Source organism: Passer domesticus, chromosome 25, assembly GCF_036417665.1.
Source record: "Passer domesticus isolate bPasDom1 chromosome 25, bPasDom1.hap1, whole genome shotgun sequence".
In the NCBI taxonomy this organism is placed as follows: domain Eukaryota; kingdom Metazoa; phylum Chordata; class Aves; order Passeriformes; family Passeridae; genus Passer; species Passer domesticus.
In genome coordinates this window covers 2,994,939-3,022,930 of record NC_087498.1, presented here as the reverse complement: position 1 = coordinate 3,022,930, position 27,992 = coordinate 2,994,939, and the positions used below count along the sequence as shown (strand labels likewise).

Below are 27,992 nucleotides of genomic sequence, written 5' to 3'. Positions count from 1 at the left end.
CTCTTTTGTACTCCCCTGGGAATTCTCCACAGTGCCCACAGTTATTTAATTTAATAATTAAAAGGCTTGTGCCACTTAGCAGTGGAGACTGGCTGACCCTGGGCTCGCCTCGTTCCTCAGCTTTTCTGGGATTTCAAACAAGCTGCACATCTTAGGCTGCCATCAAGTAATGAATTCAGGACAAGATAAGAAAAGTCATTTTTTCTCACCCATTTAAGCTGAGTTTCCTTGCAGTTTGTGAGTTCCTGGTGACTGCAAAGTCAGTTTAATTGGCACTTAAGAAAGAAGAAACAAAGAAGAGTTGCTGAAATGTCCTTCTCTCATGCATTTAGGATGATACTTGGAAATATGGAACAGGGTCTTCCTGCATCCCTGTCCATCCCCACACGCACAACCCCCTTTCTACAGAAGCAATCAATCCATAATTAATGACTTCCCAAACAGCCAGCTTCTTCTGGGCCCTGAGCTCAGGGCATGCAGGAACTGGGGAGCACTGGGAAGGTTTTGGTGAGAACACTCCTCGTTTTCCCTTTCTCCTGAGCTTCCCTGGGGGACCCCACGGTACGAGTGTGACTGTCCCTGCCCTCCAGGAGATGCCACCAGTGCCACCAGCCACCTTTGCTCTCAGGTTCTGATGGACTTCTACCACCAAGGAATCACTTGTTCTTTTGGGGGAAAAAAACAAATAGAATGATTAAACTTGTAGTTTTTTTGCTCAGGCAGAACTTTCTGGCATTTCCTTTTTAGTAAGAATTTTTGGGTTTTTTGATTTATTTTCTTTTTTTTTTTTTTTTGGTCTCAAATGACCAAAGTTAATCTGTGTCAAGAGCAGGATCTCTGTAAATTGACTTTGCCTCATTTTAATGCCTTATTTTCTTTTTTATATTTTTATGCCTAGCATTCAGTATTCCTCAGAATAAGTGTTCAGCCACGCACAGCACATTGGAGGAGCTGCTCTTTTCCAGCTTCAAGGTCTGAAGTGTGAAATTAGATGGAAAACAAAAACAAACAAAAAAAATTTTAAAAAATACTTCAGGTTACTGTAACAGCAACTGTCTGTATCTGAATTATTACTGTGCTTCTCTAGCATCCACAGCTCTGGGACAATCCTGCTGCCAAGGGCAAGGTGCTTGGCAGGATCACCTGGATATGGAGCAACTCAACTGGAATTCTGGTGTGCACTGTGACTGACAACAAGCAATAGGACAGGCTGAAGCTCCTCCTTCCTCTTCCTCGCGCGGAAAAATCACACGTGGGAGGGATGAAACAAGAAAATCACACACGAAATCGTGGGGAAAAAGGAGATTTTCAGCTTGTCCTCCTCACTCTGAACACACAAGGCTGAGAGGACGTTTGCCACGAGTGGTTTGTGAGCAGTGGCTGCCGGAAAGGTGGGAAGGAGGAACTGGAAATGTTCCCTCCCTGAGGACAGGTCTGACTCCGTGGTTTGCCTGGGGAGGTACCAATGGCACTCCACATCTTCATATCCCCAAGAAATTTTAGCTCTTCCAAGGAAATTCCTCTTTTCATGACTTTTCCTGTAACGTTTGTGTCGAATATGAAGACAAAAGAAGTGTTTGATAACTGGAATGACGTCTGTCTGTTGGATAGTGCTTTGTATGAACCTTGTTCATCAGGTGTTGGATTGAAATAATCCAAAGCAAAAAAAAAAACTAAAAACTTTTAAAATGAAACGTGGTTTTAGGTGATCAATCTGAATGGTTTCTGAAGCTCAGACCTTTTCTGGGTTATTTCCCTAGTTGGGAATGGAGCAGTGTGCTTTAACCATTGCTTAATTTCTGCCTCTCTGAGGTCGTCCAAAGTTTATGAATTGTAAATTTGTCCTTCATGTCCGAGCAGTGGGACACGATCAAACCCTCTCATTTTATCTGTACTGGGTATTTTATTGCAACAAAAATGAGTAAATAATTAGAGTGCACTGTGACAGCAGAACAAAAAAAAAAAAAAAAAAAGTTGTTGTATATGTCTGTATTTTGATACCTGTTCAAAAGGAGTCTTTGGGTTTCCTGTGCTGAATACCTCATGTGTTGGGTTTTGGGAGTTTTTGTTGATTTTTTTTTTTCTTTTTAGTTGTTTTTTTTTTTTTTTTTTTTTTTTTTTCTTTTTTAAGGCAAGATTGTTCTTGCACAAAAGTAGGTTAAGGTAACCGAGTTCTCATAAATTTATTTACTGAATCAAAACACTTCAGCTTGGCAAGAAATCCCATCTGTTGTAGCTCCCCACCTTGCACTTGGTACGGGGCCGACCCGGCGCGCTTGGAAGAGCTCCAGCAATACTGGGGCAGGAGAAGCTCATTGCAGGTGGAGTTTGCTGCCTTATTTCTCTTCTTCTCTGTGTCAAAAACCTCAAATCCTGTGGAGCATGGCGTAGGTTTGGGGATTTCTGGAGCTTTTGGGAGATGTTCTTCTGCAAAAATCGACGTCTCCGGTTCTCAGCACTTCAGCTCCTTCCCGGGGGTGTGGGAGTGCTCCCTTGGTGGGATCTTTGTGGAGGGGACACTTCCAGGAGGTGATGCCCTCAGTGAGCAATCAGGAATGGTGGAAAAATGCCCCAAAAATCCCTGCTGAGCCAGTTGGATGGATCCCATGAGAGGCTGAGCTCAGCCCCTTGGCCAGCACATCCCTGAGCACAGCAGGGAGAGGAAGGAGGTGCCCCTGTCCCCCCAGGCGTGGCACTGGTGAGGGGCACCTGTGCTTGGCAGGACCAAGCCCTGGGTGTAGAGGGATGTGCCCCAAAGTGCAAACACGCTGAACTCCCCTGGGTAGGGAACTGCTTCACAACCCACAGGAAAAGAGGAGCATTGGGGCATTTCCATTGCTTATGGGCCTGAACAGAACAGGAAATTGAGCTTAACAAGCTGGGGATGTATTTATTTTGAGATTTTTAGCTTTCACAAAAAAACCCAGCCCTTTTTTGGGTTCATCTGGCCTTGGCTAATGCCCCACAAATGCAGGTGGGGACATGAAGCTGTTCCTTTAGTGGGCTGGTGGCACAAGAGGTGGAAAGGAGGGAACGTCCTTCCCCCAGGGACGCTCCAGCACCAGCTCTGGGGGATCACCAAGCGCTTCACGGGCTGAACTCTGGGATTTGAGCTCCTTCCACGTCAGCTCTGCATGTCTCTGTGTCTGTGTGACAACCTGGTACTTGAAAATAAGAAACAAAAATAGAAATACTTGACCCTCTGCCTGTGCCTGCGGGGCCGGGTGGCCCCGGCTGTGTCGCGCACAAGCGGTTCCGCCGACCGCCCACCACAAGGCAGATGAATTCTTTTCCAGGCTCTTCTAGCAGCAAACCATCTATTTGGGTGGCTCTAGAGATGCCAAAACAGCAGTTCAAGGCCTGGAAAATGCAAGGGTTTTGTTGATTTGGGGTTTCTTTTTTATTTTTTTTTTCCTGTTAAATTCTGTGCTTCCTCTAACGTAGTTTGGGATGAAAGTGTTTTTCAACGATGGGCCAAAAAGAGGGGAAGGTGGAGAGGGAAGGCAGCTCCCTGCCGTGCTAATACTTGATCTGCCAAGCTTCACACAGGGTAAATATTCAGCAGTTTGCAGTGGGAATCGTAGGTGGGCCTGTCCTTTTTGAGGCACTGTAGTAACCTTACTCCTGAAGTGGACTTCACCAGCCTTTCCTCCAGGCACAGCCCTGAGGTGTGAAGAACAACCCAAGCCCGAGGGGTTGGACTCGTGAGTGTGCCAAACTGCTGGAGCAATACTTGTGAGCAGCAGCTTCTCTGAAAGCCCAGCTCGATGTAGCTCAAACAGGGCAAGTGCTGAAATCCATCTCTGATTTCCAGTGGTCCTGCTGGAAGGCAGGAAAATCGGGTTGCAAAGTGTAGGAATTGTGGTTTTCTGTCTGAACCTGGGGTTGTCAGCAGCAGTTGTTTCATGGTGGGATGGAATGTTCTTGCTAAAACAAGTTTCCACTGTTTCATGTCTTCTACACCAATATATATATGGTGTATATATTAAACTGTGTAAAATTGTACTTTGTACATAGAACTCTGTACAATATGGAGGTACAGCCTTTTTTTGGTTTGGTTTTTCCCCCCCCTTTTTGGTACAGTCTTGTACAGTATTAGGAGTCGATGTGTTGGAAGTGTTAAATCCATACTGGGGCAACAAAATGTATCCATTGTCATTAGCAATAGTTTTGGAGAAATAAATGTTTTGGGTATGGTGGAAACACTGACCTGAGGGTGCTGGTGTGTGATGTCCTGGGGCTGAGTGGGACAGAGGGAGAGCGTGGCCTGGGGGCTCTGGAATGCTCAGGAATGTTGCTGGAGGTGCTGCTGAGTGGGTGAGGAAGGATCTGCAGGAGCCAGGAGCTCCTGGTGCCATCCTGGGCACGGGGACACTCCATGGCAGGAGCAGCGTGGTGGCACAGAGAGAACGGGGACAGAGCATGGGTGACAGGACAAGGGAATGGCCTGAAGCTGAAGGAGGGCAGGTTTAGATGGGATATTGGGAAGGAATTGTTCCCTGGGAAGTTGGGCAGGCCCTGGCACAGGGTGCCCAGAGCTGCTGGGGCTGCCCCTGGATCCCTGGAAGTGCCAAGGCCAGGCTGGAGCACCCTGAGAGGGTGGAAGGTGTCCCTGCTGTGGAATGATAAGACTTGAAAGGTCTCTCCCAACCCAAACCATTCTTTCTGTGACTCCACTGATTCCTGATTCCAGCCCCGTGTTCCCCCACCCTGGGCTCGCACGCAGCCACCACAGCAGGATTCCCCAGGGCAAACACTTCCCTGGCAGTGACCTGATTTAAAAATGCTTAATCTTCATCATTTTCCTGTGGAGAACAGACCCCCAACTGGCTCAGGAAAGAGGATTTAAGATTGAGATTATGGATTGGATCATTATTTTATCATTACCAGCTTGCCCCCATCTTGGTTTTTCCACAGGCCTTTTTCAGAGCGTGGAGGGGGAACATGGCAGGGCTGTTCATTTTGACTTCCTTTTCTTAAGATTTGAAGGAATGACTTACTTTCAGTGAGGTTTGATGTTTAACTGAGGCATTTTTCCTCCCTGTCCCTGGGCTGAGCATCCCTGTGCTCCCTGTCCCACATCTCAGGAAATCCAGGATGTTTTTATTCCAAAATCACAGCACCCCAGAGCCAGCTGGGCATGCTGCTGGTGGCTTTTTGTTTTTAAAACATGAAATAGGAGTCAGACAGCAATGGGGTGGCACAGATAACAAGGATTTCTGATTTTCCCTTGGTCACTGTCCAGCAGAAGAAGCTGTGATCATCTCTTAAACCCTCATCAAACCACAGGTGGGGCCAACCCTCCCTCACAAACCCCATGGTTTTTAACAAAGAAATGGGTTTTGGTGGTTTTTAGCAAAGAAACACCTCGGTGAGTGCTGGGAGGGTTCAGCTCTCAGGGACATGTCACAGGTTTGTCACAGTGACACCGAGGGGACAGCCCTGGGCTCGTGGGACTCTCGGGTTTGCTGACCCCAAGGACGAGTCCCTGCTGCACACAGAGCTCGCTGCTTGTCCTTTATTCTTCGGGCTTTGCTGCCACCAGCTGGAACAATTAATTCTTGTCACAAATTGCTTTCAAGGCTGGGTTCTTTTCCCTCCCAGCCTGTGCCAGATGCGCTCTCCCACCACACCAGGGTTTGTCCCCGGTAGGCACATCCAGTCCTGGGGTTCAGATGGGGTTGGGGTGGAAATCCTGCTGATGGAGCAACCAGGGAGAGGAAATGAGCTGGGACTTCTAAAAGGATAGCAGAAGAAAGCATAAGGAAGAAGCCAGGCAGGTGTTGGGGGTGAGTTCCCTGCACTCCCAGCCACAGGCTTGGCCAGCAGCGTGGGGACTGACTGATGCTCCTGTTTCACATGCATAGAAAATAAAACCAGACACAATTTCAAGAAGTCACCCAGCCCTTTCTCTTCCTGTCAGCTCAGCTGCAGCAAAACGACTTCAATCAAAGTGATTTCAGCTTTTGTGTGGTTAAACTGAGACTGGCACCTCTTCCCAGCCCTGGCATCCCTGGATAACCTCGAGGAAAGGGCCAGGCTGTGCCCTCTGCCAGCTCTCCGGAGGCTGCTCCAGGCACTCACCCCTGGATGGGAAAATGAAGCTCAGCAGGAATTAAGGAACTAATTAGGGGTGGGGTTTGTGTGCAGGCTGGTGAAGCAGTGTCGAGGTTTGGATGTCCCACAGCTGATGAACTCTCAGACCTTTGGAGGCTTTATTGGTGAGGATGGAGCCTTTAGAGACATCCACACCAGCCTGGAGTAATTCCTGACAGTGGGACCCTGCTGCTGAGCTGGTCACAGTGAAAAGAGAGTGAGCAGGGGCAGGAGCAGCCCTGCTCTGCCCTGTGCAGGCAGCAGAGTGCCCTGAATCCCACATCCTGCCCTGCATCCCACCCTGAACCCCACATCCTGCATCCCACCCTGGCCCACATTACATATTCCACCCTGTATTCTGCATCCCACCCTGCCCTGCATCCCATCCTGCATCCCACATCCTGCATCCCACCCTGCCCTGCATCCCACATCCTGCTCTGCACCCTGTATGTCACCTCCATGCCACATCTCACCCTGTCCTACACTTCACCCTACACCTCCTCTGCATCCTGCATGCCCCACCCCACCCTGTCCTACATCCCACCCTGCATCCCACATCCCACCCTGTCCTACATCCCATCCTGCATCCCACATCCCACCCTGTCCTACAACCCATCCTGCATCCCACATCCTGCATCCCACCCTGGCCCACATTACATATTCTACTCTGCATCCTGCATCCCATCCTGCATCCCACATCCTGCATCCCCCCCTGCCCTGCATCCCACATCCTGCTCTGCACCCTGTATGTCACCTGCATCCCACATCCCACCCTGTCCTACATCCCACCCTGCATTCCACATCCCACCCTGTCCTACATCCCACCCTGCATCCCACATCCCACCCTATCCTACACTTCACCCTACACCTCCTCTGCATCCTGCATCCCACATCCCACCCTGTCCTACATCCCACCCTGCATCCCACATCCTGCATCCCACCCTGGCCCACATTTGATATTCCACTCTGCATCCCACATCCTGCTCTGCACCCTGTATGTCACCTGCATCCCACATCCCACATCCCTCCCTGTCCCACATCCCTGACAGAGAGCCCCAACAGCTCAGTGCCAGCCTTGCCAGGCGATGCTGTGTCCATGCCAGGGCTCAAGCACTGACCCGGTGCTGGCACAGATAACAAGGGCTGGACACCGACCCTGGGCACGGATCCTGATCCGGCTCTGCTTCCCAAATCCCCGGCGGTGCCGGTGGCAGCCGGAGCTCAGCACCTTCAGCCACCAGCGGAGCTGTCCCGGAGCAGCCTGGCGTGCCGGGGGATGGCAGCCCGGTGTGCCGGGAGACAGCAGCCCGGTGTTCTCGGAGATAGCATCTCGGGTCCCGGGGGATGGCAGCCCGGTGTGCCCAGGGATTGCTGCCCAGGGATGGCTGCCCGGCGTGCCGGGGAATGTCAGCCCGGTGTTCCCGGGGATGCTGCCCGGCCTGCCGGGGGATTACTGCCCGGTGTGCCCAGGGATGGCTGCCCGGGTGCTCCGGGGGATTGATGCCCGGTGTCCCGGGGGGATGGCAGCCCGGGTTCCGGGAGACAGCAGCCCGGTGTGCCGGGGGATGACTGCTCGGGTGCTCCGGGGGATGGCTGCCCAGCTGCTCAAGGGATGGCAGCCCGGTATGCCGGGGGATGCCCGATGTGCCCAGGGATGGCAGCCCGGCGTTCCCGGGATATGTCAGCCCGGTGTGCCCAGGCTATGGCAGCTAGGGTCCCGGGGATGGCTGCCTGGCGTGCCCGGGAATTGCTGCCCAGGTCCCGGGCATGGCTGCCCGGTGTGCCCGGGAATTGCTGCCCGGCGTTCCCGGGGGATGTCAGCCCGGTGTGCCGGGGGATGGCAGCCCGGTGTTCCCAGGGATGGCAGCCCGGCGTGCCGGGAGATGGCAGCCCGGCTGGGAAGCTTTCTCTCGAGCAGGAAGCTGAGGCGTTTCCTCCCGCAGCGCCGCGCTCGCCGGGCGGGTTTTGCAATGCGCGGTTTCGGTTCCCGGCCCGGGAGGCGCCGCCGGCCCCGCTCCGCTCCCGAGCTCCGGCACCCGCCGGGCTGCTGCCGCCAGCCCCGGGCTGCTGGGGCTCGCTCCATGCTCGGCCTCGGCCCCGGGGCCGCCCAGGGGAGCGACTGCCGGAGGGGTGAAGGCTGGGGCTCGGCGGGGTGAACCTCACCCGGCCGGGGGGAGCCCCGCGCTCTGCTGGACATGCAGAGCACCCCCAACTACCTGTGGAGCACCGAGGACCTGCTGGGCCAGGGGGCCACGGCCTCTGTCTACAGAGCTCGCAACAAGGTGAGCGGGGCAGCCGGGGGGGAGCCCCGAATGCAGAGCCCCGCTGCCCCCGCGGGATGCCCGGGCTCCGCTGCCCCGCCGGGACATCCTTGCCTGTGGAGCAGCTCAGGTTCTGCTTTCCGTTTTATTTTCACTTTCCTCGGGGCTCCTTCCCCTCTCTGCGGGTCGAGGGCGGTTTTTGGGGCGCTCGCAGTCGGTTTTTGGGGCGCTCACGGTCGGTTTTTGGGGCGCTCACGGTCGGTTTTTGGGGCGCTCGCAGTCGGTTTTTGGGGCGCTCACGGTCAGTTTTTAGGGCGCTCGCAGTCGGTTTTTGGGACGCTCACAGTCGGTTTTTGGGGGGCTCGCAGTCGGCTCTGCTGGCCGCGGCGCAGGGGGAAGGAGCTGCTGTTTCCAGGGGAATGCCCAGAGGATTTGGAAACCCCATCCCTGGCCATTTGCATACTTCGTGCAAACACTTGCCGGGCTCGGAGCGGGCTCTCCTCCTTTGAAGTTTATTGAGCAAACGCAGCAGGGCTGGGAGCATGGCCGTGCCTGGGGGAGCTGCCAGCCTGGGCTGCAGACGGGAGCTTTTTGTGGGGCCGGATAAACACAGCCCCACACACAGCACGTGGGTGCCGGGACAGGAAGGGCAGCGGGCTGAATAACAGCGGTTTGTTTGTGCGGCCGAGCAGGCGCCGTGCACAGGCATCATTTCATCGTCTGCATCCCGAGTGGGGTGTGGGAGCCGGGACAGAGCTCCTGGAGCTGCTCTGCACGTGGGTGGCATCACCCAGTGTTTTCATTCCCTAATTTTTGCTCTTTTCCCAGAAATCGGGGGAGCTGGTTGCTGTGAAGGTGTTTAACAGTGCCAGCTACCTGCGGCCCCAGGAGGTGCAGATGAGAGAGTTCGAGATGCTGCGGAAGCTGAACCACAAAAACATTGTCAAATTATTTGCCGTGGAGGAGACAGTGAGTGGGAACCCCTCTGGGAAGCCCTGGGGCTCACCAGCCGAGGGAGGGCACCTGGTCCTGCCCGGCAGGGGGGACACGGGGCTGGCTGAGCCCTCCCCATCTCCCCTGCAGGGCAGCAGCAAGCAGAAGGTGCTGGTGATGGAATACTGCTCCAGTGGCAGCCTGCTGAACGTGCTGGAAGACCCAGCCAATGCCTTTGGCCTGGCTGAGTCCGAGTTCCTCATCGTGCTGCAGTGTGTGGGTGAGTGTGGGGGTCACCACCAGCAGGGCTGAGACCCTCCAGCTGGGGACCCCACGGTGCTGGGGGTCCCTGCAGGCTCCAGCCCTGGGCAATGGAGTGAGGGGTCAGGTGCTGCACCCCTGAACAGGGTGGGGTTGAGCTCTGTTCTGAGGGATTCTCTGTGCTGAGGCATTCTCCTTGCTCTCGGAAGCTGCTGTGGCCAGGGGCTGTGCCCTGCCATGTCCTCATCCTCTCCATCCCCCCAGTCACCCTGATCCCCATCTAAGTGCAAGCACTGTGGGATTTACCCCCTCTCCAGCCCTCTTTTCAACCCAAATTCCAGTGCACTGGAAGGTGCACTTGCACTACCAAGCCGTGGCTTAAACAAAAGCATTCAGCTTACACCTGAAAGATGTTTGCTAACATCAGATGGTCTTGATGCCAAACTCTAGCCCAATCAACGTGACCTGGAATAACAAAGCTACTTCCTACACCCAATTAAAGCATTTATAGTCCCAGTAGAGGAAATAGAAAGGACACCATTGGAGCAATAGAGACTACATACCATGAGGAAAGGATGAAATAACAATGAATAACCCAAGCTATAAACCCCAAAGATCAACCCTTGTTGATCGACCTTTTGCAAAGATCAACCTTTTGCATCATGGTCTAGCAAGAAAACACAAGCAAAATGAATTTAAGTTTGCCATCCCGAAACCCAAGTGAGCTACTTACGAGCAGCTCTTACTGAGTGAACAAAAGGGGGGATGACTTGTTAGCAGAGGTGACAAGCCAGTCAAGCTGGGTGACAGCAGTTTTCTGGTTTGAGTTTTTCAACTCAAACTGCCCCCCTGGAGCCCAGTGGCCCAGCCCCACGCAGGAATTCCGCCTCTCCTTGTGCCAGTGGCAGGGATGAACCACCTCCGAGAGAACGGCGTCGTGCACAGGGACATCAAACCCGGCAACATCATGAGGCTGGTGGGAGAGGACGGGCAGAGCATCTACAAGCTGACGGATTTCGGAGCCGCCCGAGAGCTGGAGGATGATGAGAAGTTTGTGTCTGTCTATGGGACAGAGGAGTACCTCGTGAGTGGGGCACGTCCTGGGGGAGGCTGGGCCCTGTCTCTCAGTCCTGAGCTGAGGCACTTGGAGAGCCTGATCCTGTTTTTGGGAGGGGAGGGGCTCAGGGCTTTGCGGCAGGGTTGCTGGTGATGGTTTTTGGGAGGACCCAGAGCTCTGTTAGAGGTTTTTGGAAGGAACCCGAGCTGTTACAGGTGATGTTTTTATGGGAGGACCCAGAGCTCTGTTCGAGGTGATGGTTTTTGGGCGGGACACATAGCTCTATTCTAGGTGATAATTTTTTTTGAAGGACCCACAGCTCTGTCAGAGGTGATTTTTTTATTTTGCGGGGGGAGGACCCAAAGCTCTGTTACCAGTGATGATTTTGGAGAGGACCCAGAGCTGTGTTCCAGGTGCTGATTTTTGGGAAGGACCCAGGGCTCTGCTAGAAGTTTTTGGGCAGGAACCAGAGCTCTGTTCCAGGTGATGTTTTACAGTCAGGATCCAGAGCTGTGTTAGACGTTTTTGGGAGGACCCAGAGCTGTGTTAGAGATTTTTGGAGAGGACCCAGAGCTGTGTTCCAGATGCTGATTTTTGGGGAGGACCCAAAGCTCTATTAGAGGTTTTTAGGGAGGACCCAGAGCTGTGTTAGATGTTTCTGGGAGGACCCAGAGCTGTGTTGGATGTTTTTGGGAGGGCCCAGAGCTGTGTTAGATGTTTCTGGGAGGACCCAGAGCTGTGTTCCAGGTGATGTTTTTGTGAGGACCCAGAGCTGTGTTGGATGTTTTTGGGAGGGCCCAGAGCTGTGTTCCAGGTGACATTTTCCAGGCAGGACCCAGAGCTGTGTTGGATGTTTTTGGGAGGGCCCAGAGCTGTGTTCCAGGTGATGTTTTTGTGAGGACCCAGAGCTGTGTTAGGTGTTTTTGGATAGACCCAGAGCTGTGTTCCAGGTGACGTTTTCCAGGCAGGACCCAGAGCTGTGTTGGATGTTTTTGGGAGGGCCCAGAGCTGTGTTAGGTGTTTTTGGGAGGGCTCAGAGCTCTGTTAGAGGTTTTTGGGAGGGCCCAGAGCTGTGTTGGATGTTTTTGGGAGGGCCCAGAGCTGTGTTCCAGGTGATGTTTTTGTGAGGACCCAGAGCTGTGTTGGATGTTTTTGGAATGACCCAGAGCTGTGTTCCAGGTGACATTTTCCAGGCAGGACCCAGAGCTGTGTTGGATGTTTTTGGGAGGGCCCAGAGCTGTGTTCCAGGTGACGTTTTCCAGGCAGGCCCATTTCTCTCTCCCCCCAGCACCCTGACGTGTACGAGCGAGCCGTGCTGCGCAAGCCGCAGCAGAAGGCCTTTGGTGTCACCGTGGACCTCTGGAGCATTGGTGTCACCTTCTACCACGCTGCCACGGGCAGCCTGCCCTTCGTGCCCTTCGGGGGACCCCGCAGGAACAAGGAGATCATGTGGGTGCCGTGCCCAGCTGGGGTGGGGAGCTGGGACTCTGCTGGGGCTGGCTCGCTCTGGTTTAACCCCACGTGGCCCCAAAGCCCTGCCAAGGGGCCTGTGGGGGGGGTGTGTGCAGTGTGGGGGAGAATCCATGTCCCGTTTGCCACGTTTTCCCTCCAGATGGGATGCTTGGGTGGGGCACTGAGCATGGGTGGCATCCCTGCCCATAGCAGGGGGTTGGAACCAGCTGATCTTTGGGGTTCCTTCCAACCCAGATAATTCTAGGATTCTAAATGCATGACTTCCTGGATAAACAGCTGGAAGGGGAGGCAGGGTTAATGCTCACTTGGAAGGTTTGGACTGTTCCTTGCAAGTATTTTCCCTCTGGGCACTTCCTTTTCCCTCAGTGAATCACGTTTTTCCCAGCACAGCCACCCAAGGGACACAGTGCCCAAACAGAACTCGCTTGGCTCGAGCCAGCAGCAAACAATTCCCTTCCCACAGGTACAAAATCACCACGGAGAAGCCTCGTGGGGCCATTGCAGGGATCCAGAGGCAGGAGAACGGGAACATTGAGTGGAGCTACGAGCTGCCCATCACCTGCCGCCTCTCCACGTGAGTGTCCCTTGCTGGGGCTGCAGCTCCCGTGTGCTCAGACAGCACAGGAGGGGTTAACCAGGCAGATAAACTTTTCATCTTCAGATGTCACAGCTCTCAGACCTGATCTTTGCTTTCCAGACAGGAAAAGGGGGTGCAGGGCAGTGTTTGTGGCTCAGGGTTACACCAGCCCATGCAAAGCTCTCTTCTTCTCTGTGGCATTCATATTTTCTGGGAAAATCCCTTTGCCCAGGATTTTTCTCCTGGGAAGCTGAGAAGCCTCAGAGAAAATGGAAAACAATAATTATCTGATGTGCTTCTCCTGTGTTTTGCTCCTTTGGAATGTGGTTGTGGATGGTTCACCCACAGGTGATTGTTTCATTGGTTTCATGTGAGTTGTTTTGACTCCTTGGCCAACTGGGGCCAAGCTGTGTTGGGACTCTGGAAAGAGTCACCAGTTTTCATTATTACCTTTTTAGCCTTCTGTCTGTATCCTTTCTGTATTCTTTAGTATAGTTTAGTTTAGTATTCTTTAATATAATATAGATCATAAAATAATAAATGAGCCTTCTGAGAACATGGAGTCAGATTCACCATTCCTTCCTTTGTCTGGGAGCAGCCCCTATACAATACTTCCCTTGCTGCTGCAGGGGGCTGAAGGACCAGCTGATCCCCATCTTGGCGAACATCCTGGAGGTGGACCAGGAGAAGTGCTGGGGATTCGACCAGTTTTTCGCAGGAACCAACGACATTTTGCACAGGATCGTGGTGGACGTGTTCTCCCTGCAGCAGGCGTCCTCCCATCGCATCTACATCCACTCCTACAACACGTAAGGCTGGGTCAGAGATCCGTGTGGGAATGGAGCTGTGAGTTCCCCTCCCTTCAGCAGGGGAGCCTGGGGGCACCACCGTGCCCTTTGCACTGCTCCCAGACCAGGTTAAAACACACCAGGCTCAAATCAGCCTTTGCTGGGGGTGAAATAATGGAGCTGTGGGCACACAGAGACCTTGTCTGATATTTTGCTAAGAGAAAGCATCAACATCTTGGTATTTTAAGGGCAGCAGGCTGTAAAGGGATGGAAATCTGTGTGCTCACCTCATTGCTGATCCCCATCCTTTCCCTTCTTTCTCCATTTCAGTACCACCAAGTTTTTAGATGCCGTCTTCAAACAGACCAATATAGTCCCTCACCATCAAGAATATTATTTTGAAGGACACCTGTATGAGCTGGATCCCAACCTACAAGCTCATCATTTCTGCAGAACCACAGAGAGCAGCCCCCTGACCTTGCTGAGCACCTCAGAGCAGCCCGAGGACGTGGTGGGGGTCCGGTACCGCGACCGTGAGTGTGGGTGGCTGGAGATGTGCCACGGCAGGAGAGAGGCTGCTGGAAGAGGGATTTGTTCCAGTTATTATCCTGAGAGGTCTCCCATTTCCTGCATGATCCCAGCTCTTGGGGCCTGGGCACTGTTTGACCTGGATCCCAGTTCCCACTGGGGTTCCCAGTTCTCCAGACTGGTCGCTTTTCCCACTGCCAGGTTGTGCAGTCCCCATTCCCAGCAGTGACCCCATTCCCAGCAGCAGGAGTACAGGTTCCCAGTGCCAATTCCCAATCCTGATGCCAGTTCCCAGTGCCAGTTCCCAATCCTGTTTCTGGTCCCTGGGGCAGGATTAGGGGATCTCAGGGTCAGTTTTCCCCTGCCATGTGCTGCTGCTCCATGGGCACACGCCACTCTGGGCTTTGCAGGGAATTCCTGCCTTCTTCCATGCTCCCAAAGTATCTTGTAGGGCTGCACTGAGCCTCCAACACTGAGGCTGAAATGCTGAGTGGCCACGGGGTTTATCTGGTGGGTGGCAGCTGCCCACAGCCACCAGCTGGTGACAAACACCGCGACCCTGCCTGTCTTTGCAGCGGCGCTGGAGTTCCCCAAGTTCGTGCCCAGGGTGGACGTGGTGGCCGACTGCAGTGCAGCCAAGGTGGGTGTGTGTGCCAGGGCAGCGTGCTGGCAGCGCCCTGTGCCTGGCACGGGCCCTGGCAGTGCCCTTTGCCTTGCAGAGTGCCGTGGGTGCTGCTCACCAGACGCTGCGCGTGGGGCAGGCGCTGCGGAGGGGCCGGGAGCTGCTGGCCAGGGGCCTCCACTGGGTGATGTGAGTGCCAGGGCCACGGCTGGGCAGGGCACAGCGGGCACACAGCCTGCCCAGCACCCTGGCATCGGTTGGGTTAAGGGTTTGCAGCCTCTCCCTGCTAGTGCAGACCGGTGGGATGGTGGGGTAGGGTCCTGGGGGACTTGGAGGGAGCAGGGCAGGAGGGGCACTGTGTCCCCATGGGGCTGCACCTGGAGGAGAAACAGTGCTGGGAGGATGCTGCTGTCCTCTTTTGTTCCTTTTGGGTCACTTTCTTCAGTTTAGGAGAGGCTGAGGAAAAAAGCAGAATATTTGTATTATTATTATTATTGTTATTATCACTGTGTGCATCTATTGGAAGTGTTCCTGCCCAGGGCAGGGATTTGGAATTTAAGCTTTAATGTCCCTTCCAACCCAAACCATTCCACAATGAATTTCACTGCCCTACCCACTCCTTTTGGGGCAGGACAGAGGGTGAGAGACCCTAAAAGCAGCAGCCACACCCAATTTTTGGTTCATCCAGCCCCCCCAGTCTCAGAGCAGCCTGAGAGAAGCCCCCAGCTCCATGCCCACCCCGGGATGGAGCTGTGCTTGCAGGGGCTCTTTTCTCTCTTGGCAGTGGGAACCTGAGGACAGAGTGCTGCAGGATTTTGGAGCAGAGGAGGGGGGCTCACTCCGTGCTCACCTGCCTGCAGCTCACCCAGGGGAAGACACATGTGCTGTAAGTGAGCTGGGCTGTGCCTGGTGAGATTTGGGGCTCTCAAAGGTGCCTGGATAAGCAGGAATAAGGAAAATGCCAGGAATAAGCTGATATTGTGGAGGTGGGAGGATCTTTCACTGTCTGGGAAACGAGCCACTCTGGTTGTTCCTCACTCTTTGCCTCAGTTTTTGATGATTTCACAGGAGGCCAGGGTCAGTCCTGACTGCCTCCTGCTCTGGGGTTTTCTGTTACAGCCCCTGAGCAGGAAGGAGCCAAGGCTGCTGCCAGCTCCAGGGAAAGGAAAACTGAGAAAATTGGGCTAAAATAAAGAGCAGGATGGCACCAGCTGCACGACCCCATGGGGGTCTGGCCCCTGTCACCAACCCTGGAGAGCTGGGCTGCATTCCCAGGGATCCAGCATCCCACCAGCCACGGGGAGAGATCCCATTTCCTTCTAAGGGTCTCCACTGAATTATGGAGAAACCCTGGGCTGCCCTCAGCCTTCCCCTTCCCCACTCCCTCCTTCCCACCTTGCCCTGGGCCAAGCTGAACCCATTTTATTTCAAGCAACCCACGGATATTTTGCTTTTCTACTGCTTTTTTCTTGTTGTTGTTGTAGTGGAAAATTCTTTGCCGCTGGGTTGCTGTTCTTTCATTCTTTGCAATTTAGCAAAATCGCTTAATTTCCATTTCATCTGAAAAAAAAATAAAAATAGGGACACATGGTTCCCATTGAGTGCAGCCCTCAGGGCTGGAGTGCCAGGAGCAGCAGAGCTGCAGCTGGGTGCTCTGGCTCTCCCAGCCCTTCCAGCTCTGCATCAGGAATATTTCTGCTGACTTTGCCCCCGTGCCACGCTCAGCCTGGCGCTCCCGTGCCAGCTGCAGGCACACAGCCACCCTCCCCGCTGGCCTGAAGCCAGTGGGTGCAAAACCAACAATTTTGGAACAAATTGGACGCAACAGGGCGAGTTTTTACCAGATCAGCACTTTGTGGCTCTGTGAAAATCTGGGTTGCTGCCCAAGGAAATCACTTTGCAGCCCCCCAGGACCCCAGCACGAGGCGGATTCCTGTGCCAGCTGTTTGCCAGCAGTAGTCTCCTTCAGGAATATTCATTTTCTGTCTCCCCCCAGGTTCGAGGCCGTTCCTGCAGGCAGCAGGGGCCCGGCTGGGGTGGATGTGGTGAAGGCAAGGCTGCAGAGGGTGAGGAGCATCCCCAGCCCCAGGAGCCCCCAGGGCTCTCAGGGCAGCTGCTCCCAACCTCTCCCCTCCTCTGCAGGTGGAAGAGGAGCTCTCCCAGTGCTCCCACAGCATCTTTGACTTCCAGGGGGCACTGGATGGGATTCTGGCCGAGCTGGTGAAGGACAGGCAGCAAGTGCACGAGGACAAAAGGTGTGTGGGGCAATCCCTGGTGCCACCTGGCTGTCCCCACCCAGGGCATGGAGCAGTTCCCGTGCCAGGCACAGCCCCTGGTGCCACCCCTGGTGTCCCTGCTCACAGGCACGGGCATCAGGTTCACATTCCACCATTCCCAGAGGGACAGCCTGACTCCAAAATGCTGATTTCAGCCCAGCCTCACCCCCTCCCCTGCCCCTTTGCAGCATCCAGCAGATGGAGTGCTGCCTGGAGAAGATGCAGGTGATCCACAAGCAGTTCAAGAAGGCCAGGACGAGTCTGAGTGAGTGCTGGGGACACTGGGCAGCAATGTCCCTGCACTGTCCCCGTGGGAAAATGGGTGATTTGGGTTTGCTGCACCAGCAGTGACTTCATGGAACCCACAGAAGGGTTTGGGCTGGAAGGGACCTCGCAGAGTTTCTGTTTCTGTGTCCTGACAGTGCCCCGGGGGCTGAGCCAGGAAAATCCCCCTCGGGATGTGAAACTGCCCATTTCTGGGGCTGTCAGCAGGAAACGTGTGGTGACTCTGTTTTTCCTCCCCAGGGCTGAGCTACAACGAGGAACAAATCCACAAGCTGGATAAGTGAGTCCCGCCCTGTCCCCTCCCCAGGAGCTGCCCCTCGCTGGGGCCAGGCGGTGCTTGCTGGCTCTGACTGGGTCCCAAAGGGTTAAAAATCGTCCCTGGTGCTGTCAGGGAGCAGCTGGAGGCTCCCGTGTGGTTCCTCCTTGCAGGAGCTCTCCCAGGGAAGGTTTCAAGCCATGAGCTCCTTCAGATGAGGCTGTGGGAGAGATCTGCAGAGCTGGGGACAGGGACAGGGACAGGGACAGGGACAGGGACAGGGACAGGGACAGGGACAGGAGCTGCTTTGGGGACAGGGACAGGGAGAGGGACAGGGACAGGGACAGGGAGAGGGACAGGGACAGGGACAGGGACAGGGACAGGGACAGGAGCTGCTTTGGGGACAGGGACAGGGACAGGGAGCTGCTTTGGGGACAGGGACAGGGACAGGGACAGGGACAGGGACAGGGACAGGGACAGGGACAGGGAGAGGGACAGGGAGAAGCTGTGGGGACAGGGACAGGGACAGGGACAGGGACAGGGACAGGGACAGGGAGCTGCTTTGGGGACAGGGACAGGGACAGGGACAGGGAGAAGCTGTGGGGACAGGGACAGGGAGCAGCTCTAGGGACAGGGACAGGGAGCTGCTCTGGGGACAGGGACAGGGACAGGGACAGGGACAGGGACAGGGAGAGGGACAGGGAGAAGCTGTGGGGACAGGGACAGGGACAGGGACAGGGACAGGGACAGGGACAGGGACAGGGACAGGGAGCTGCTCTGGGGCCACCTCCCCTGCCGGAGGAGGGCACAAACCCGTTCCAGGCTGCTGCTCACACAGGACTGGGTCTGGAGCCGATTTTTGCCCTGAGGTGCTGATTTAGGAAGTGTCCCTCCCTGCCTCCCTGTCTGCTGCAAGCGCTGATGCGTCTGGTGCCTTTGAGATTCCTCCTTTCAGTTTCCACCCAAAGCAGGGGAATTCAGCACAGGCAAGAAATGAAATTCACTTCAGCCTGCAACAGGCTCTCCAGGGGTATTTTGTCTTCTCTGTAACTCATTTCTGAGCACCCAGGGCTTCCAGGTGCTCTCTGCTGTGGATGAGGTGTGGAGATGGAAATGGGGATTTTGGGAAATGCTCTTTGTATTTTCTATTTTTGCATCCCCCAAAAACCCCTAAACCTGCAAAACAAAAATGCTCTTTATATTTTATATTTTTGTATCCCTCAAAAGCTCCAAACCCAAAATGCTCTTTTTTTTTTTTGTATTTTTGTATCCCCCAAACCTCCCTCCAGGGTTTGTTTTCCCTGTAACTCCTTTCTGAAACTCCAGCCCCTCTTCCTCCATCCAGGAGGCAGCTTCAGGCCTCCTGTGATGTTCCTTTTCACACCCTGAAGGAAATAATGCTGTTTTCTCTCTTATTCCCGGGTTCAGGCTGAATTTGGGGAACCTGGCCAGGAAGGTTCTGTCCATTTTCCAGAACGACTGTGTCCAGCAGTACCAGGAGGCCCTGGCCCTGCACAGCAGCAGGATGAGGTACCACCCCCCACAGGGATTTGGGACAGGGCACTTTGTAGTGGAAAAGACAATAATTAATAATAATAATAATAATAACAATAATAATAATAATAATAATAATAATAATAATAATAATAATAATAATAATAATTATTATTATTATTATTATTAATATTATTATTATTTCATCATTACTATTATTTTTATTATTATTTAACATTATTTAATATTATTCAATATAATAATAGTATAATATTATAATATACTGTAATAGTAGTATAGAATAGTACAGTATAATTTAAAATTATAATATAATATAATAATATAGAATATAATAATATATAATATATTATATATTATATTTACAATATATTATTAATAATAATAAAAATTGTAATATGATAATAGTATAAAAATATTATACTATTATATTATATTATAATTATAATATAATATAATATAGAATATCATATATCATATCATATCATATCATATCATATCATATCATATCATATATTATATTATATTATATTATATTATATTATATTATAATATATAATATAGATCTTGATATTGATATATCAATATATATTATATATATAATCTATCTTTATATATAATATATCAATATATATAATAATATAGAATATAGTAATATATAATAGAGTATATATTATATTTACAATATATTATTATATATTATTAATAATAATAAAAATTGTAATATGATAATAGTATAAAAATATTATACTATTATATTATAATTATACTATTATAATATAATATAGAATATCATAATATATATGTTATATTATGTTATATTTATTATATTCTATATTATTATATTCTATATTATTATATTATAATATATAATATAGATCTTGATATTGATATATCAATATATATTATATATATATATAATCTATCTTTATATTTAATATATCAATATATTGATTTTATGATGGTGATGATGATGATAATAATAATAATAATAATAATAATAATAATAATAATAATATCTGATAGCCCTCCACCAAGGATCTGGCCTTCCAAGTGCTCTCTGCTCTGCATTGAACATGGAGATGGAAATGGGGATTTCGGGAAGTGCTGAGGGGCTGAGGGGTGACAAACCCTCTGTGACCCCACTGGACACCCCAGCTGCCTCCTATCCCGTAATTCCGCCCTGCTGTTTTAAGTTTGTATTTAAAAAGCCCCCAAAGCCCCTGAACTTGCAGCTGGAGTGGAAGCAGCTCTGGCGAGGGCAGAGAGGTGATTTTATCAGCACAGAATTGCCATTGAGACAGGGATTTACTGCTGGGAATGATTTTCTGCTAAACGGCGCTTGGGGAGTAATGCAAAGAGCAAATAAATTACCCCCAGAGCAAATTATCCCCAGAGGAAATTATTCCAGAGGAAATACCCCCGGGATTGAGGGCGACCCACGGCCTGTGGCAGCAGGGAGGGAGGGGGACAGGGTGGTGCAAAAATTGGATTTTCATGGCAAGGGGAGGAGCAGCCCCCCCGTGGCTGGAGGGAGGAGGAGTTTCTGGAATTCCTGACTATTAAACCCAATTTTTGATCCTGTTTCTGGTGGGGGGTAGCCCTGGGCTGGATTTATGAGTGGAGAGGATTTTTAGGCTGGAAGTTTGATTTGGATGCTCTGGATTTCTCCAGGAGCTGAGGGCAGTGTGTGCTCTCCTTGCCTTTTCCCTGCCCTATCCCAGATTTTTCCCAGCCTTTCCCATCCTTCTCCCATTCCCTGCTTGTCCCAGCAGGGGTTTCTGTGCTGCCAGCCTCACCCAGAGGCAGATTCCACTCTGGGGACAAGAACTGTGTCCCTCAGTCCCCTCATCACACACAGGCAAGGAATTTTCCCTCAGGTTCTGTGGGAATTCTCTCTTGGATTGGCATTCCACCCTGGATGTGGAGTGTGAAAAATGCCAATCACTCGTTTTTTAAATTTTAAAAGTTTAATGAAAATAAAATAGTTATAAAAATAGCAATATAATTAGAGTAATAAAAATTTGGACAATTAGGATTTAGGACAATACGAGACAACAAAAACAAAGAGTTACAGACAGTCCAGGTACCTCTTTCTGGGCAAAATAAGCCCAAAAAAGGACCACGTTAACAGAGGATTAACCCTTAAAAGCACCAGCCTGTTGCATATTCATACACCTCACACATGATGCATAAATTCCATTTAAACAAAGGATTCTGTCTGGTCAGTGTCAGCTTCTTCCTCTGAATCCTGACGGCATCTTCAGGGCTGAGCGAGGTGGGAAGAACTTGATAAGAGAGCAATAAATTCTTTTTCTGAAAGATTTAGGTGCCTGTGGCTGCTGTCTCAGTGTGAGTCTTTTCAGAAAGTATCTTACATAGCATAGTTTCTATTTTAACATTATGTCATAACCTAAAACTATATTTAACACACGACTTAAGAAAATTAACACAGCATAACTTTCTAACATAACACATAAAATATTAATTTTAGTATTTGTGAAAGGCAATCATAAAACACACATTTTTCACAGGAGCCCCACAGAATCCGTGCAGTGCAGGACACAAAGCAGGGTTTTACCTCTGCTGACAGGGAGGCAAAATCCTTCTCCACCTTTTCCTGGGGTATTTTTGTACCTGTTTTCCTGTCCCTAAGGAGAGAGCCCCATGAGTCACAGCTGGATATTTTTAATTTCTCATTACTTCAGTTTTAATTGTCCTGTTTTGTTTCCTGCCAGGGTTTGTGGGGTGGTGGTTGTTTTTCCTGGGGACTTGAGGTGGATCATTCACCTGAAATATTCTTTCCTTTGTTTTTTTAAACCCAAACCAAACATTTTAATTTTTTTTATACAACTCCTGATCTGCCTGCTGGGTGTGAGGAGCCTTTTTAGGGTAGGAACAAGAGGCCCAGCCTGTGCTGGGTGAAGTGACAGGCCTGAGCTGCCTCATTTACAATCAACTTTCCCTGATTAATTAGCTGTTAGTGCTGTTTGGACAACCTGGCCTATGGTGGCTGCTGCAGCTGCAATTACAACATGCCCTGACTCATTTGCTTCCCTTCAGGATTTTGAACCCAGCCAGCTCTGCAGAAAGCAGCGTGCAATTAAAACACAAAAAAATATAATAAAAATTAACGATGCCAAGCGTTGCCCGGGAGTTTTGACATCATTTTCTCTTTCCAGGAAAGTTTGTGAGATCAAGAAGCAGCTGAAGAGGCTCAGCAACCGCATCAGTGCCTGCAGCGTGGAGATGATGGAGTGCCAGGACTGCCTGCAGGGCGTGGGTGTCCGGGGCTGCAGCTCCTCCTGGCCTCCTCAGGGGAGCCCTGCAGGGTTTTTTCACCCCTTGCTGCAGGTTTTTGTGGGTGATCCAGGCTGGAGGTGCTGCTTTGTCCCACTGTGTGAGCAGGGAGTGGGGAAACCTTTGGCAAAGGTGCCAAGGATTGCCAGGCACAGGGGGGGTGTGTGCCCAAAAAATGGGAATTGCAGCAGGAGGAAAGTGCTGCTTCACCTCCAGCTGCCACAGCAACCCCCTGGCAGTGTGCTTGGGTTATTTTATTTTTTTATTCCATTTGTCCTGGAGCAGTGCTGGTGTGACCCCCTGGGTGCTGCTGAGTGTTTGGCCCCAGGTCAGCCCATGGACAGCCCCTGCTGTGGGCACTGCCTGCACTCTCCATCTCCATCTCATCTCCACAGGCTCTGGACAGGCTTCTCCAGGTGGAGCAATGGAATTTGGCCCCTCCTGTGCCTTCCCCCGTGCCCCTGAGCCAGGCCTGCCAGGAGATGGCTCTGCGGTGAGTCCCTGGTGCTGGATAACACCTTTTACTGGCTCAGAGGTGGGGTAACTGAGTTTAAAACTTCTATTCCATTTTCAGTCTCACTTCAATTAGGGCTGGATCTGCCCCTGCAGGGGTTAGGGCTGGATTTGCCCCTCCAGGATGCAGGAATTAGGGCTAGATTTTGCCCTAAAGGATGCAGGAGTGAGGGCTGGATTTTCCCCTAAAGGATGCAGGAATTAGGGCTGACAGTGTCCCTGCAGGATTTAGGGCTGGATCTGCCCCTGCAGGAATTAGGGCTGGCTCTGTCCTTGCAGGAATTCGGGCTGGATTTGCCCCTAAAAGGTGCAGGAGTTAGGGCTGGATTTGCCCCTAAAGGTGCAGGAATTAGGGCTGGATTTTCCCTTAAAGGATGCAGGAATTAGGGCTGGATTTTCCCTTAAAGGATGCAGGAATTCGGGCTGGATTTTCCCTTAAAGGATGCAGGAATTCGGGCTGGATTTGCCCCTAAGGATGCAAGAGTGAGGGCTGAATTTGCCCCTGCAGGATGCAGGAATTAGGACTGGATCTGCCCTAAAGGCTGTGGCTGTGTCCCTGCAGGATGCAGGAATTAGGGCTGGATTTGCCCCTAAAGATGCAGGAATTAGGGCTGGATCTGCCCCTAAAGTATGCAGGAATTAGGGCTGGATTTGCCCCTAAGGATGCAGGGATTGGGGCTGGATTTTGCCTTAAAGGATGCAGGAGTGAGGACTGGATCTGCCCCTAAAGGATACAGGAATTAGGGCTGGATTTTCCCCTGAAGGATGCAGGAATTAGGGCTGGCTGTGTCCTTGCAGGAATTAGGGCTGGATTTTCCCTTAAAGGATGCAGGAATTAGGGCTGGATTTTCCCCTAAAGGATGCAAGAATTAGGGCTGGATCTGCCCCTGCAGGAGTGAGGGCTGAATTTGTCCCTGCAGGATGCAGGGATTAGGGCTGGATCTGCCTCTAAAGGATACAGGAATTAGGGCTGGATTTTCCCCTGGAGGATGCAGGAATTGGGGCTGGATTTGCCCTAAAGGCTGTGCCTGTTCCCTGCAGGATGCAGGAATGAGGGCTGGATTTTCCTCTGGAGGATGCAGGAATTGGGGCTGGATTTGCCCTAAAGGCTGTGCTGTTCCCTGCAGGATGCAGGAATTGGGGCTGGATTTGCCCTAAAGGCTGTGCTGTTCCCTGCAGGATGCAGGAATTGGGGCTGGATTTGCCCTAAAGGCTGTGCTGTTCCCTGCAGGATGCAGGAATTGGGGCTGGATTTGCCCTAAAGGCTGTGCTGTTCCCTGCAGGATGCAGGAATTGGGGCTGGATTTGCCCTAAAGGCTGTGCCTGTTCCCTGCAGGATGCAGGAATGAGGGCTGGGTTTTCCCCTAAAGGATGCAGGAATTGGGGCTGGATTTGCCCTAAAGGCTGTGCTGTTCCCTGCAGGATGCAGGAATTGGGGCTGGATTTGCCCTAAAGGCTGTGCTGTTCCCTGCAGGATGCAGGAGTTAGGTCTGGATTTGCCCTAAAGGCTGTGCTGTTCCCTGCAGGATGCAGGAGCTGCTGCAGCAGATGAGGTCGGTCTCCTGCGATCTGCAGCTCAACAACAGCATCATCGAGCGGTGAGTGAGAGCGCCCCGAGCTGCTGCCAGCACAGACCCTGCTCCTCCCTGGGAGCCACCAGCACGGCCACAGTCACCTCCCCGTGGGGTTTTTAACCTCCCCGTGCTTGCATCATGGGCTGGCAGCAGCGGATTTTCTCTTTCTTGGAGTTTTAGCCAAGAGCTTCCCCATCATTTCATCCCCCTCTTTCCTGCCTTTTCCCTGTGCTGCCCAGCACTGACTGCTGCTCACTGCCATGGGGAACTAGATGCAGATTTTTCTGTATGAAAATCTCTGCAAAACCCAGAGTCTGTGATTTTTTTTTTTGCCCTAATATCCAATTTAAACCTCCCCTGGTGCAATTTGAGGCCTCTTATTCTGTCACTGTTACCTGGGAGAAGAGACCAACCCCACCTCACCTCAGCCTCCTTCCAGGGAGTTGTAGGGAGCAGTAAGGTTCCTCCTGAGCCTTCTTTTGTGGTATTCCCATTCTCTGAACAGAAAAGCTGAGAGAGAGCAGAGAAAACATTTCTTATCTCTGTTTGCTTTCTCACTGCCTTCCCCAGGAAAAATCCTGGGAGAGAGAATGATGTCTCTCTCTGTTCAGAGAATGGGAATACCACATCCTTTTCTCCAGGGTGAACACCTCCAGCTCCTTCAGTTGCTCCTCACAGGACAAATTTTCCAGCCCACAAATGAAAGAAAACCTCTGGGTTTGCAGACAGAAGACATGTTGGTGTGGTTGTCCCTTTATTCAGGCTAAGAAAAGCTGGGAATCACCCCCGTGATTTTCCTCCTCTGCACCCTTTCCTTGAGGCTCTGAATGCAGATGGACAATGGGAATGTGTACAATTCCTTCCCAACATCTCATCTAGATCTCTGCTCTTTTACTCTAAAGCCATCCCCCTTGTCCTGTCACTAAAAAGTCACTCTCCCTTTTCTTTAAAATCCTGATTTTCATGGATCAGCACATCCAGGAGTTTTAAACGACAAAACCCAAGGAGTTGGGAATTGAGCCCTGTTTTTAGGACCTCATCTGCCCTAAATCCTTTTGTCCCTGCAGGTTGGGTGGGGCTGCTCCTGCTCCCAGCGTTTGAGGGACATGGTGAGGGTGCAGCTGCTGAAGCAAAACTTCCCAGCAGAGGGGATTCACAGCACCTGGAGCCACAGAGCTGCTGCATTTCCGTGCCCTGGGAGCTCTCCGTGTCCTACCTCTGTGCCCCAGCACTTTGCACGTTCTCCCCCCTCAGCCCCGAGTGTCCTGAGCCTCTGGAAGTTTGGCCAGAAAACCGAGTGGGGTTTTATATTTTTCTTTAAAAAAAAAATGCTTGAAGGACTTGGTGTTTCATGGTTTCTCTGCATCACTGTGTCAGATGAGGAAGAAGAAGAGCTTTAATCTTTCATCCTCTTACTTATTTAGGAATTGTTCCCACTTTTAATGTCCTGGAGTGGGCTGGGGGTGCTGATGGCTGAGAGCTGCCCTGGGAAGGCATTCCCAGCCCTTCCCTGCTCCAGAGGGACAGGATGGAGGGGGAACACATCCCTGAACCTTGCAGTCCCTCGGGAATGGCACAGAGAGCTGCGGGAGGGCCCTGCCGGCCCAGCCTTTGTTGGGGACAATCGTTCTGCTCGGTGTCCTGACTGGTTTTTGACCTCAGGGTTGATGAGGAGCTGTAATTCCCTGATTGTCAGCCAGGGCAGCCACAGGGAGTGCCAGGGGCTGGGAGTGGGAGATGGGAGCAGGAGATGGTTGTGGGAAGGCTCAGCCACACTGCCCCTCAGCCTGACTGTCCCCAGAGTGATTTATGGGCTGTCCCCACATCCCACACCCCATCCCGGGGAGCAGCAGGGTGACAGATCCCACCCTGCTGGGATTATCCCACCTCCCCATCCCAGGGAGCAGCATCCAAAGCTGGGCAGGGTGACAAATCCCACCCTGCTGGGCTCATCCCACACCTCCACCCCAGGGAGCAGCATCCAAAGCTGGGCAGGGTGACGAATCTCACCCTACTGGGATCATCCACCTCCCCATCCCAGGGAGCAGCAGGGTGACAAATCCCACCCTGCTGGGCCCATCCAACACCTCCATCCCAGGGAGCAGCAGGGCAGGGTGACTGATCTCACCCTGCTGGGCTCATCCCACACCCCCAAGCAGGGCAGAGTGACAAATCCCACCCTGCTGGGCCCACCCCACCCATCCTGGCACATCCCAGTGTGCCAGGGCACATCCATCCCTCCCTGCAAAGGCAGCAGGAGGAGGGAGGAGCAGCAGCTGCAGGGCTGTGCCCAGCCTGACTTTCTTGTAGGAACATGCCAGGGGTGCCCAGGAGCCTCCCCCGCCCAGGAAACCTTTCCCCAGTGGAATTTGGCAGCAGAGCTCCCCATTCATTTTAATTATAAAAACCAACATCCTGAATGTCAGACCCAACTGTTTGCTGTGCAGAGGTGGAGCTAATCCATCCCCTCAAAGCTTTTCTCCCAAGAATGATTTCCTGGTGCTCGCTGGGTTTTCTGAGGGACGTTATTTTGAATGCAGGCAGAATTCTCTGCTGTTCCCAAAGGAGCAGGGCAGGGAGCCCAGGCAGGGTCCCTGCTGCACCTCCTGGCACTCACAGGAGCTGCACTGCCTCGCACCAGCTGAGCATTTGACCTGGAACATGTTTGGCTTCAACTAAAAGGGATTTATTTCTTGGCAAACAGAAAAAAGAGTTTTTGCTAATAGCCCTTGTCATGCTTTAACTGCTGTTACACAGCAGCTGCAGAGGGGACTTCTGGAATCCAAATGAAACAAGAATTTTCCTGCCAATGTTAATTACTCGGAGTTTTCTTTTTCCCCAAAAATATTTTAACCTGTGGCCTAAAAGAGCTCCCTGTGCTGTCAGCTCTGAATACCTGAAAGGAAGGATAATGACTGTCATGAGCCTCGTGCAGGCTGGGCCACAGCTTGCTGTGGGGACAGAAAATACTACATTTATTTCGTATTTTTGTGTCCTGAGGCTGCAGAACAGGGACTGGAGCTGTCTCCTGGGATGGTGTTGGGAAAATGAAAGCCCAGAATGATTTTAGGAGGTTCCCAGCCAGAAATTTCCTTCATTGTGGGTGATTTCTGATACAATTAACAGTTTGTGGAGGACGTAGGACAAACCACCAAACTTTTGTGGAACAATTTACTGAGGAATAAATCTGCTGCTGTTTTGAAGCAGAAGTAAAAGAAATATGAAAGCAAAGCAGGATCCTGAATTGGGAAGGAAAAGACCTTCCAAAAATTAATCTGGCTGCTTAGCACAGAACAAAACTCTGATTTTTCCCAGCTGCATTATTCCTCTTTCGGTTTGAAGCTGTTATTAGGGGGTGACTAGGCTGCTGTGATTCAGAGCCAGTGTTTTAATCCATCCTTCAAATTAGAATCCTTGAAAAGGATTTAGATATCCTCAGCTTATCCTGTCCTCAGGAGTACACGGGGATGTCAAATTCAGCTTCCCACAAGCCCGGATTCACCCAGCCCAGCTCTGCCCTCCCCTCCCTTCTCTTCCAAAAACCTGAATGCAGATGGACAATGGGAATATGCACAATTCCTTCCCAAAATCTCATCTAAATCTCTCCTCTTTTACTTTAAAGCCATCCCCCTTGTCCTGTCACTAAAAAGTCACTCTCCCTCTTCTTTAAAATGCTGGTC

At 51.6% G+C, this 27,992-nt stretch overlaps 1 protein-coding gene across 2 annotated transcripts; it reads left to right on the top strand.

The window, feature by feature from the left end:
• The first annotated feature begins 7,957 nt into the window (after positions 1-7,957).
• IKBKE (inhibitor of nuclear factor kappa B kinase subunit epsilon) lies at positions 7,958-25,645 on the top strand. 2 transcript variants are annotated; one of them, XM_064399079.1, is made up of 20 exons: positions 7,970-8,378; positions 9,186-9,326; positions 9,441-9,570; positions 10,454-10,635; positions 11,897-12,057; positions 12,545-12,655; positions 13,288-13,467; positions 13,777-13,979; positions 14,550-14,614; positions 14,694-14,785; positions 15,381-15,482; positions 16,593-16,662; positions 16,739-16,851; positions 17,061-17,137; positions 17,398-17,437; positions 18,842-18,943; positions 22,108-22,204; positions 22,621-22,718; positions 24,265-24,336; positions 25,380-25,645. In XM_064399079.1, the coding sequence occupies exons 1-20, from the start codon at positions 8,292-8,294 to the stop codon at positions 25,411-25,413; spliced, it is 2,157 nt and encodes a 718-aa protein (XP_064255149.1). In that variant the 5' UTR covers positions 7,970-8,291; the 3' UTR covers positions 25,414-25,645. The 2 variants fall into 2 exon arrangements, 1 of the variants encoding a protein (XP_064255149.1); XR_010350606.1 differs by having other exon boundaries at positions 7,958-8,378; positions 22,108-22,718.
• The last annotated feature ends 2,347 nt before the right edge of the window (positions 25,646-27,992 follow it).